Genomic DNA, 12770 nt, shown 5'->3' on the forward strand with positions numbered 1-12770 from the left:
AATAATTTTTGAAAAAAATGCACTAACACACATATTTGCACCTAAAACTCATGTTCAATCTCAGATTCATATACAAAATACATTTAAAATAATATAATAGCTTAAGGTGTAGACAATGTGTATATATACTATATGTACTGCAAACATCAACTACAACAAGAGCTCGGACTCCCAAAAACACTAAGGATCCATTCACATGGAGAAAAACTGAAAATAAAACGCCTCCCATTGACTTCAATGGGTTCCTTTTTCTGCTAGCAGAAATGTAAACTTTATTCATGACTTTGTATGTGTTGTGTAAGTGTTTGGTGTGACTTTATTTTGGCGCTGCGACCTGGACAATGGTAAACGTCTGGGTCACAGCAGCAATAAACTTCCTGGTAATGATTAGAGGGTATTAAATAAGAATACCCAACTAGTAAGGCTCAGAGGGAATTACATTATCCCTCTATGTGACAGAGAGCTAAAGTATAAAATGCTCTCTGATTGATAGGAGAGTGATAACAGGGACAGAAATCATTGCTACCCCCCTCCTGGGGCCACATACAGGTTAGGCACAGATAATGATGATCATTCATCATCACTGTGCAGGCTGCAGGGCTCCTCTTCCCCCCTCCCCTTCCTACTACAGTTCGTAAGATACTTCCTTAGACGGGGGGGGGGGGTAATTTAGAGCCCTATATCTCAGGACTGGATGGGGCTATCATGATGGTTTAAGGTTCATTTTAAAGATGAGAATCTAATCTACTTACAGCTAACACTCTACTTACAGATGGCTTCCTCTGGCTTTAAATGGGACGCATGCACAATCGGCTCTGCCATGCCTGCGACCATTTTCTTGTGGCCGCTTACACAGTACGCTCGTGCCCGATGGCACTGCCCGATGGCATTTAAAGCCAGAAGAAGCCATGGGGACGCCCCATGCTACGTCCTCCGCAGGAAAAAGGTTAAAATACAAAAGAAAACAAAACAGAATACAGATGGCATGCCATTTTGACTGAAGAGTAAACACTGTAAAAACGAAGCCCGCAAGAAAGTTACACAAATGCACTATTTCTCCAAACTTCCTCCGTAAAAATTATGGGGTTTGGGAGGCAGAGAGTCAAAAACGAAAATCAAAAAATGTCACCGGTGGGAAGGCATTATCTAGTTTCCAAAATTTATCTGCAAATACATTTACAGCAGTGCTAAATACTCACTATTTCCTTGTGCACCCTTTGTTTTGCTTTATTTTACTTGCTGCTCCTTCAATCACTGATTTACATGCAGTGAATCTGTGGACAAACTACATTTCTCAGGATTCATCTGCCTGCCCTCCCTTCTCCACTTCAATGAAATCATAGGTAATAGATCATTCCCACATCCAAGATAACATGGTGCTGTGATGTTTTGTATTCTGGCTGCACTGCTCACAGGAAGGGGTAGTGAGTAGAGATGAGCGAACACAGCTGTTCCGAACAGCACGCTCACAGCACACTTCCATAGAAATGAATGGAAGCGGCCGGCACACGGGGGGGTTAAGCAGCCGGCCGCCGGCAAAGTCTGCATGCCAGGTGCTTCCATTCATTTCTATGGGAGCGTGCTGTTCGGACCGGCTGATTCAAATAGTGTTCGCTCATCTCTAGTAGTGAGTTTACAAACGAAATGTCACAACTGAGGTCAATGACCTGAAAATAAAATCAGATACACTGTGCTGAATTTAAACAGGATACATAACAGGTATTTTGTATTCATGCATCCTGTTATTTTGCCCACATTTAAACAAACAAACAAAAAACCTGCCTGGACAACTCCTTTAAGCTCTGTAATGACAATGTCAGAGCAGGGGCAAGCACAGGGAAGTGATTCAGACCTCTAAATCAGAGGTGGAGAGTGTCAGAGCTCAGGATTACTCCCCTTAGCTGTTCCTGTCTGACATTACCCAACTGACAGTACATAGCTGAAACAATTATTGTCCAGGAACATTGAAGGCTGGAGAAAAAAAATAAAAACTAACTTTTTTTTTGTGAAACCAACTAAGAATGATATTGGATAAAAAAAGTGATATTAAATTGAAATTCCATCTGATCAGTTTTTGTCTTCTTTGACAGAGTAATAAAAGGCCAACTAGACAGGTCTTTCAAAACACTTCTGAAACTGTAGATTTTTAATTCGAGTATTAAGACTTTGTTAGATAATATCATGTAGCAAAATACAGTTCTTTATTGGAAATATAGATGAACAGTATATTGGCAATGAAATGTAAACACATTTTTAAGAATGTAAAAAAAATTGTAAACAAGGATGGTCCTTACGTAATAAGGTAGATTTAGTATTAAACAACTAAAGCCATGAGAACGGGCTTTGGTACATTAATTCAGGGTACATGGACGTACATTTTACATAAATAGAACATGATTCTCCTTCATTGTTATGCCAGATTTTCTGCATGGCATTGTTAAAATTTAGTGCACATTCATATGCGGCAGATTCGGTGAATACATTTCTGAAACTAAAAAAATCATTCCTTACTAAATACAGTTTTTTCTGCAAACTGTGCACAGATTTTTACAACCCTCATTAAATCTATATGAATGGGACAGCCAAAAATTTCAGCAATAAATCTGACTGTAAAGTCAACCTTAGGCTAGGTTCACACAGTGTAAATTACAAAAAAGGAACTTGAGGTCTCCATCCACCTCAGATTCCTCTCCAAATTTTGGCTCTGTGGATGTCAGAAAGTCAAAGCACAGCCTGAACCTCCCGAATTGGATTCTGCAGGAAGATTCTTTTTTTAGAGTCCTAAAATAAAGTAGTGTCCGTCACTGCCTTGAGTTGAAAATAATGGGTTGCAGATTCTAGCCGGAATCCGCCTCAAAATCATCTCCAAGTTACATCGTGTGAACTATCCTTAATGTGAACATTTTCTTTTTGGCTGTCCAGCCAGGTATGTTTATTTAGAATAAAAAGCTCACCATGCCGTAGCCAGTTTATCAACCATAGCACAAGTGGCAATCAAATTAACTCTTTAGGTTAATCTATCAATCCCAAATTGGACTTAATTCAAAAATTGGCATATAGATAAATACTTATGTATTGGTTGTGACTACTTCCATTGACACGGTGCTTCATAGCCTAGCTGTCCTGAAGTTATACCGTTTTCTACTTTTGTTAATTTTAATAAGATTTTTAATATGTTTTTAATACATTTTTGTTCTTTTGGCTGTTTGCAAACATACAAAACAAGGGTTTATTAACAAGAGTTTATTACGATGAATAAATACAATGGGGTGATGCTGTGGTATATAAATATATCTATGTACATAGCAATATGTTTAGCGCTGTATTGAATGATATTACAATACAGGAAACATCTCTAGTAGTCAGTTGTGGGCCAGTCCCAGCTCATTCATTTTCTTTCACATTTCCAGTTATTCAACTCTCTCTAACTCTATCACAGACTATGGTAGAGTAGTACATGGAGTCCCCACAGGGAGGAGAGGTGACATTGTCCTCAGACAAGTTTGTGTCACATTGCACTGCAAATTACATGACATAATGCAAATCTGATGCCCATGTAATTCCAATAATTTGATATAAGCCTAGTGGTTCTTGGATTGCACTCTACGGCAGTGTCTGCTACATTTGTGGGCATATCCTGAAGTTGGCATAAAGCACAAATTATTCAGCTTTTCCGATCCACACCTTGCAACTGAACAGGTCTTCTAATAGCACCATCGTGTCATGGTTGGCCATCATATCATGGTTGTCTTTTTGTTCAAGCTAGGCATATTCAATTCAGCTATTTTGTTATCTTCTGCTAGCTGAAGACTAGAAAACAAATTCCACTCTTTTCTGGATATTCCTCTAAGTGTTTTTGCCCTAAAAATCCACTGTACAAATTCAGTTGCCTTTGAAAAACCTAATTAAGAACATTTCCTTGGGAACTTGAACGCGCCATATCAGTGGAAACAAAATAGGTGCACAGTTGTCCTTTGCCCTTAACTTTGATGACTCCTCTGCGTTCACAGGTGTATCCTAGCTTCTGAAGGACTTTACTGGTTTCTTCAGTCACCTACGAGAACAAGTGTGTTATAGGACAAGAGCAGAACTTGTGTAGTTGAGGCATCAGCATATCCAGCATTTATTTAAAAGGTGCAGAAGATAAAAGTTCCAGAAAGACAGGAAGTACTGTGGCACAGCCCGCAAATAGATACTTTATTAAGTAGTCTAAAACAGTTATAATGTACGATTCCATGATATAAGGCAGCCATTTTGTGTCTGGTTACACTTTATCATGACCCTAATGGTGACACAGCCACATCCATACAATGCAACTCAAATATACTCATAAATCCTCATTATAGTACCATATTTTTGCATAAATTAGGCCACATTACAAATATTTATTTTTGAATTATATAAAACACATACAGTGTTGTCCAAAAGTATTGGCACCCCTGCAATTCTGTCAGATAATACTCATTTTCTTCCAGAAAATTATCACAAATTCTTTGGTATTATTATCTTCATTTAATTTGTCTTCAATGAAAGAACCACAAAAAGAATTGTCAAAAAGCCAAATTGGATATAATTCTACCGCAAACATAAAAAAGGGGTGGACAAAAGTATTGGCACTGTTTGAAAATCATGTGATGCTTCTCTAATTTGTGTAATTAACAGCACCTGTTACTTACCTAAGGCACCTAACAGGTGGTGGCAATAACAATCACACTTGCAGCCAGTTGAAATGGATTAAAGTTGACTCAACCTCTGTCCTGTGTCCTTGTGTGTACCACATTGAGCATGGAGAAAAGAGAGAAGACCAAAGAACTGTCTGAGGACTTGAGAAGCAAAATTGTGAGGAAGCATGAGCAATCTCAAGGCTACAAGTCCATCTCCAAAGACCTAAATGTTCCTGTGTCTACCGTGCGCAGTGTCATCAAGAAGTTTAAAGCTCATGGCACTTTAGCTAACCTCCCTAGATGTGGACGGAAAAGAAAAATTGACGAGAGATTTCAACGCAAGATTGTGCGGATGGTGGATAAAGAACCTCGACTGATATCCAAACAAGTTCAAGCTGCCCTGCTGTCCGAGGGTACAACAGTGTCAACCCGTACTATCCGTCGGCGTCTGAATGAAAAGGGACTGTATGGTAGGATACCCAGGAAGACCCCACTTCTTACCCAGAGACATAAAAAAGCCAGGCTGGAGTTTGCCAAAACTTACCTGAGAAAGCCAAAAATATTTTGGAAGAATGTTCTCTGGTCAGATGAGACAAAAGTAGAGCTTTTTGGGAAAAGGCATCAACATAGAGTTTACAGGGGAAAAAAAAAAGAAAAAAAAAAAAGAGGCCTTCAAAGAAAAGAACACGATCCCTACAGTCAAACATGGCGGAGGTTCCCTGATGTTTTGGGGTTGTTTTGCTGCTTCTGGCACTGGACTGCTTGACCATGTGCATGGCATTATGAAGTCTGAAGACTACCAACAAATTTTGCAGCATAATGTAGGGCCCAGTGTGAGAAAGCTGGGTCTCCCTCAGAGGTCATGGGTCTTCCAGCAGGACAATGACCCAAAACACACTCAAAAAGCACTAGAAAATGGTTTGAGAGAAAGCACTGGAGACTTCTAAAGTGGCCAGCAATGAGTCCAGACCTGAATCCCATAGAACACCTGTAGAGAGATCTCAAAATGGCAGTTTGGAGAAGGCAGCCTTCACATCTCAGGGACCTGGAGCAGTTTGCCAAAGAAGAATGGTCTAAAATTCCAGCAGAGCATTGTAAGAAACTCATTGATGGTTACTGGAAGCGGTTGTTCGCAGTTATTTTGTCTACCAAGTATTAGGCTGAGGGTGCCAATACTTTTGAACGGCCCATTTTTGGAGTTTTGTGTAAAATGATCAATGATTTGGCTTTTTTTTCATTCTCTTTTGTGTTTTTTCATTGAAAGCAAAATAAATGAAGATATTAATACCAAAGAGTTTGTGCTTGCAATCATTTTCTGGAAGAAACTGAGTATTATCTGACAGAATTGCAGGGGTGCCAATACTTTTGGCCAACACTGTAAAACATGCTTAATGACAATACAAAACAGCACTTTAAGATATCAGGTTAAGATCAGGGGGGCGCATATCTTAGGCATAAATCTCACCACTGCAGCAGGTACCTTGGAAGGGGCTTACCCCCCCATTACTACCCCCATTTTCCCCAGAGAGGGCTAATAACTAGAGATGAGCGAGTACTGTTCGGATAAGCCGATCCGAACAGCACACTTGCATAGAAATGAATGGACGTAGCCGGCATGCGGGGGGTTAAGCGGCCGGCCGCTGTCAAAGCGGAAATACCAGGTGTTTCCATTCATTTCTATGGTGCGTGCTGTTCGGATCGGCTGATCCAAACAGTACTCGCTCATCTCTACTAATAACACAGCATGTCCCAAGAGCTATCCCGACGCTGGAGGCACATGGAGTAAAGGCTACAGCTGACAAGTACAGGAGCTGGATGTACTATATAGATACCACAGACAGTGGACTTTATGAGAAAGATCCATGCTTGTTTGATTGTCCACTTATAATGGGTTAAATCACACACTTCTGCAATACAAATTCACTGTATGGTTGGTTTGCCTTATGCTTGTCTAGCTGCACAACTAACTTACAACTCTGTAGCTATGGCAGCTAAGGCGAACGTACACAGTAGCGGAGATAGTGGACATTCCCGATTACTACAAAGTTAAGTAAGACCCCACCAATCTTTGGATAGCTCATCAATATTAAAGACCTGTCAAACCCCTTTAAGATGTACTTACATTTTTAATACGTTTTTTTTTTGTTTTTTTTTTATTTCATAAAGTCAGTGCAGGTGAAGGTAAGAAACTTTGCAAGATAAGTTATTACAGAAAAGCACCTGTTTCTTTAATTATTTCCTACCTGTTGTCTCTGCTCTTATTGCTTTCAACATTCAGCGATCCTATTCACACACAGAAGACTATTCACAGATCAGTTTAGGGTTAGTTCACACAGAGTAAACTGGTGTGTAATTTTACAGGTGTAAAATAAGACTCCCATTGACTTCAAGGACATTTTTTTTTTTATAGGTGTAAAAAAAACCACGCCAAAATACATGTCAAAGTACACGTGTAAAATGTCATTGAAGTCAATGGGAGTTTTATTTTACACCTGTAAAATTACACGCCAAAATACACGCCAGTTTACTCCGTGTGAACTACCCCTACAATGAAATTTGGAAAGCAGAAGAAAAGGGAGATGGTGCAGTGAGAGACATGAGACCATCTACAGCATTAGTCACTTCTCTCACAATAGAGAAGTCTGACAATTCTGATAATTCAGCTCTGTTGTCAGAGAAAACTGTCACTGCACAGTGCAGAAGGGTTTCTTATCTCTCTACCTCCAGGAGCTGTCCTCCTACTCCATCCTCCTCTCTCCATAGACTTGTATTGTCTGTAGCTTCAAGCTGAAAAGATGGCTGTATATGGATTTTTATTATTATTATTATTGTTTATTTATATAGCACCATTAATTCCATGGTGCTTTACATTTGGATTTTGAGCACAAAGAAGGAAATAAGTGAAGAAAAAGGCACTTTTAAGGTTTACTATTTTAACCTGCACTTTTGATTTAAGACAACAAAAGCTGCCAGCACTCCAACTTCAGATGAAAAAAAAAAAAAAAAAAAAAAGAATAAGATTTTATTAGAAAGTCCACAGATACAAGAACAAACTTGGCGCCCTCCTCCTCATTCTAGGCCCTTACTCATAGGCCTATGTACCAGAAACACATCAGTAGGAGGACGCCACGTTTGTTCTTTCATCTGCTGTTATTGTCATGTGCCTGAGTGTTTAATAAAAGTTACTTGATTTCATGTGAAGTTGGAGTGCTGAGATCTTTTATTGCTGTTCTCCAGGAATCAAATGGTTCTGTTTCCAGTGCACCCAGACAGTCAGCTGTACATTATCTTTTATGTGAATTTTCTTACTATTGATTTATGAAATAACAAAAAAAAAGTTTTCATGTGTTGGGAGACTTTAAGGAATGAGGCAGAATGGATTTTGAAATGAAATGAAATGCTGTTGGGCCTCAATGACAAATGATCTTAGCCTAGTTCCCGGTAATGCTGTTTTGGACTGTCAATCATCAGGCATACATTTTTTTATGCATATTATTGTAATGCTGCTAGATTTATGAAAAACGCAGGATTGATCTTGAGTAATTTGCATTGTATTAAAGTGGGTGCATCCCCATGTAGCAAGGGCCATAGTGAAACAAATGAACATGAAACAGATGGCACCTTTGTTATGCTGCAACCAACTGAATTACAGGTTAGTACTTAAAGGTCATGGTTTGTATAACAAAAAGTTATACAATTTTCCAATATATTTCCTGTATCAAATTCCTCACAGTTTTCTACATCTCTGCTCATTGTCATTCATTGTTTGCGATCAGTAGATAAAGATCAGTCCATGGTCATGGACACACAGGTGCACAGAGCGTTACAGTCACAGGACAGCAATCAGATCTGTCTTGTAACAAGCTGCGCACCTGTGTATCCATCACATGGTCATAGACTGACTTTTTAGGGCTAGTTCACACGTTGTTAGGTGGTCGGGGAATTTGGTCAGGAAAAAATCTGCTTCAGGAATTAGGAAGCGTTTTTTGAGGCGTTTTTAGTTTCAGGTATTTTCCTCCAGCACAGTGAATGGACCTTGAGAAAAGTGTGTTGAGGCTTTTGCCTCAAAAAACGCATCAAAAACCACTGGTTTCTTCAGACGGAATCTGCCTGAAGAAAGGTCAAGTCGCTTCTTTTAACCCATAGGACTCTTTTGTTAGGAGGCAGATTTTGAGGCAGATTCCGCCTCATTTTCCTCCATATGTGCCCCATGTGAACTGACCCTTACACAGCAGGCAGAGATCTAGGATACCATAAGGAATCAATACAGAAAGTATATTGGAACAGTGTATAAATTTTCAGTATACAAACAGTAAAATTGCTTACATTTTTAATAAACCATTATATGTGGTGAGCGTCACTGTACCTTTTTTGGTTTTTGAGGACTGGATTTTACAGGATTCTGTGCCAAATGTTTGATATGCATGCTTATAAAAATTAAATATATCTATAACGGATCCTGGAAACAACATACAGCTTTATAGTAAACTTAATATGCAGTCAGTAAGAAAGAACAATTGGCCCAGATCTCAATTCTCCTTCTGTTCATAAAGTGCATCTAATAATAATGGGAAGACTGAAAATAATATACTGACAAAATGACTGAAAAGTGCACCGTTTAATAATGCAGTATGCTTTTAGCACTCAATATTGTCCAAGATACCATGGCTCATAAGCAAAAGACTGCACTTGCAAGCAAAATTAGAATGAACTGATAACAATGTATCAAAAATTAAACTTTTATAAGATAAAAGCAATTGTCTGGCAGCCAAAGTCAATTATGAACCACAGTATATCCTGTAATATTAAAGATGATTACCTAAAGAGGATCTGTAATTTCATTTTTTCTTTTTTTGCAAACAAATACACTCTGAGAAAAAAACAAAACAACAAACCCCCAAAACATCCAAGTTGGATTGCTGTAAAACTTGGCATGTAGGTATGTATATTTTTACTGGTGTGGTCTGATTAGACACTTGCCCAAGACCATCTTGCCAAAAAAGGGCATAAGGGCAGACACAAATGGGTAGTTGTTTTTTTTTTTGGTAAGAGATCGATGTTTCTAAACAAGCCTCTATGACGCACACAAAGACATTTTGTCCAGTTCATAGGTTCTGAGGGGCATCATTGGACTGAGAGAAGCAGAATGGTTGTTTCAGTGAATTGCCTGCCATCCAGGTGGGGCATTGCTTACACCAAGGTATGCACACACTGAACAGGCTCTGGGTGGTCCAGACATCACCAGTAGAAGGAATATCTGATCTGTCCACAAGCACGAGCAGCTCCTATAAGTTGTTGTCTACCATCCAGACACTGGTGAAACATTCATTATACAACCATGTCTCTTGCCATTTCTAGGTGCTTAGCAAAAAGGAAATTTGGTGTCACAACTCTCACATGTCCTGCTACCGATAACCATTGTCTTCATTTGCAACATAAGGGCTGCAGCAAAAAAGCACTGCATGAAAAGTCGCGGTGGAAATGCATTGCGGTTTTTCCTGCACTGTTTTTCACAGAAAAATCACAGTTTTCCATTGTGATGTTTCAATAGGTATAATTGACATGCTGCAATTTTACAGCATTTCCACTGCGGGTATATATAGTATATGTGGCTGGGACTTTGCAGGAACTGTAAAATGCTAGGGTAAAAAGCTTAATGGACATACATGACAAATTAAAAAATAAAAGCATTTCGATGTTAGAACCTGAGCTGACCTTTTTTCTGGATTAATTTTCTATTCTATTCTTTTTTCAGATTATGGGGATATTGTCATTCCTTAGGGAGAGACCACCTTGTAGGTGTGTGGAGTCTTAAAGCCATTTTTGCTCCACTGTGGGGGATCATGGGAAGAATATGCAAATGTGTTTCCCAAGATGTAAATAGGGAAACACTGCCTCCGTATGCTGCCCTCTATGTGAAGTTGGAAAGTTGGGCATGCTGTTCAAAGGAGCTTCCAGAAGAGGGCAGCATACAGAGGCAGTGTTTCCCTATTTACATCTTGGGAAACACGTTTGCATATTCTTCCCATTCTTTTTTCAGTATTCATTCTGATCAGCTCAACAATCCTTTTTAATGTCTGAATTACCTGAATTTTTCCAAGTACACCTGTGCTGTCCATTCGACTTGCCACGTTGACTGTATTACCCCAGATGTCATATTGAGGCTTTTGGGCTCCTATAACTCCAGCAACTACAGGTCCATGATTAATACCTTGATAAACGTAAAAAGGAAAAGACACAATGAACTATATGAAAAGTTTAAATACAGGAAGTAGTCAGTCAATGTGACATGTAACTCACCTACACGCAGCTTGAAATTGTTAAATGAGTGCTTATTGATCAAGTCCAGCTTTCCAATGAGGGCAGTCGCAAACTCCACCATGATGCCAATATGATTATAATTCCTGTCTCCATCCTAATGGAAACAGATAAATCAGCATTGTAGGCAAAAATGTTTAATTTTTTTTTCGACAAAAGAGGTTAAAGTATATGAAGGCGACCTGTGGGTTTTCTTGTCCTGATGTAGCATTTAATCCTGTCGCTGCCATATATGCACTGCCAATGGTCTTAATTTTTTCAACGCTGCTGAATTTTGGTTTGGAGAGCAACTGGAAAAGAATCATAAAATGCTGGTTACTCATCCTTCACACATATATGTTACATTTGCCAGCTGTTGATATATTTCTAAAAACAAAATCCACACATTTTTTTTTCCAGATCTTAGAACTCCAAATACACACACCTACAAACACTTTCTACTTCTGCTTTTCTGCATTTTTCCAAGGCAATAATATCAGCCACTATGTACCATTGTTCACTTTTCCTCTGTAGCCAAGTAGCATGTCAATCTTCAGCACTCCAGCTGCTGCAAAATGACAGCTCCCAGCATGCATACTTGCTCTGCTTTTCTTGGAACTCCCATAGTAGTGAATGGAATGTATTAGGAGCTGTAGTTTCACAGCAGCTGGAGTGCCAATGTGTGCTGACGCCTGGTGTACAGTATACGAGAGAAGACATCTTATATTCTGAAGTTATACACCAATTTACTTCTGTCGTTATTCTCCTCATTTAACAAATACATTTGTGTATTCATTAGATAACAATAATGACATTACGTATACATTGGGACAAGTTTACTCATACTAAGTTTTACATTTAAAATATGCCATATTTATCAGTGTGACTGATGACGGATGATAAACTAGACAGTTTAAGCAATACATTATATCTAAGTTTGCCCACCTAGAAGTTGGCTTAGTCTCAGCCCCCAAAACAATAACATAAGCCACGCCCCATTTTGTAATCAACCAAAGCTCTTTCTAGCAAGTCCCTTCTATGTCTACAAGGAGAAGAAACTGTCAGAAAGTTTCTAAAAACATTAAAAATGTGTAGCGTTATATATATACGTATGACAGTTTTTTTGCACAAAATTGACCCATTGTGATTATTGCAATAGAGGACTTTTTTTTTTTTCTCTCCTTTAGGGGGGCATGAATTTCATTAGCAATTTAATGATTAGTACTGAATTCTAATTTTCCTACCTCATCAAAATCTGCAATTATCTCATTAAGCAGGCGTAGACACTCCAGGCCCTCATGGTTTTCATCACATTCTGTGTAAAATTCCTTGAAATCGGGTATGGATGCAAACATGACACAGACACAGTCATAAGACTGGTAATATAGGTCCTGTGTGTACAGAAGTCATGTTTATTGTTTTAATTCACTATGCAAACATGAAGAAATATTAGATAGATGATAAACAAAGATTAGATGGACATGCAGTAGTAGTGTTACACAATATATGAACACATGGCATTTCCTCCTTACAAGCGGTTACCTCATTCCTAAGGTTCTGCCCAATAAACTGCTGGGCTACATCAGCTGGAAGGACATTTTCTAGCAAAACACGATTAAGATTCTCCATGGTCTCAATACGTTCACGCTCCATTTTAAACTTCCTTTTCCAAAGAAAGTCAAGGCGGCAGTAAAATTCGTTCTGCAGTTATAAAATCATAGCTGTGAACAAACTAAGTCTATCCGGTATAATACTAGTAAGTTACTTCCACTTAATCCAATAATCTAATGAATTTACAGTGCATTACCA

The 12770-nt window shown here is 38.8% G+C and overlaps 1 protein-coding gene across 4 annotated transcripts in view; it reads right to left on the minus strand.

Moving 5' to 3' along the window:
- Window positions 1–2235: 2235 nt before the first annotated feature.
- Window positions 2236–12770, minus strand: part of ADCY4 (adenylate cyclase 4) — a 73996-nt gene continuing 63461 nt past the window's right edge. For all 4 annotated transcript variants that reach the window (XM_075276739.1, XM_075276737.1, XM_075276738.1 and 1 more), the window contains exons 21-26: window positions 12504–12662; window positions 12206–12352; window positions 11165–11272; window positions 10965–11079; window positions 10751–10875; window positions 2236–4054 (exon numbers count right to left, since the gene is read on the minus strand). In XM_075276739.1, coding sequence (XP_075132840.1) covers window positions 3902–4054; window positions 10751–10875; window positions 10965–11079; window positions 11165–11272; window positions 12206–12352; window positions 12504–12662 — 807 coding nt within the window. In that variant the 3' untranslated portion in view covers window positions 2236–3901. The remainder of the gene's footprint in view (window positions 4055–10750; window positions 10876–10964; window positions 11080–11164; window positions 11273–12205; window positions 12353–12503; window positions 12663–12770) is intronic.

Source organism: Leptodactylus fuscus, chromosome 1 (assembly GCF_031893055.1).
Source record: "Leptodactylus fuscus isolate aLepFus1 chromosome 1, aLepFus1.hap2, whole genome shotgun sequence".
In the NCBI taxonomy this organism is placed as follows: domain Eukaryota; kingdom Metazoa; phylum Chordata; class Amphibia; order Anura; family Leptodactylidae; genus Leptodactylus; species Leptodactylus fuscus.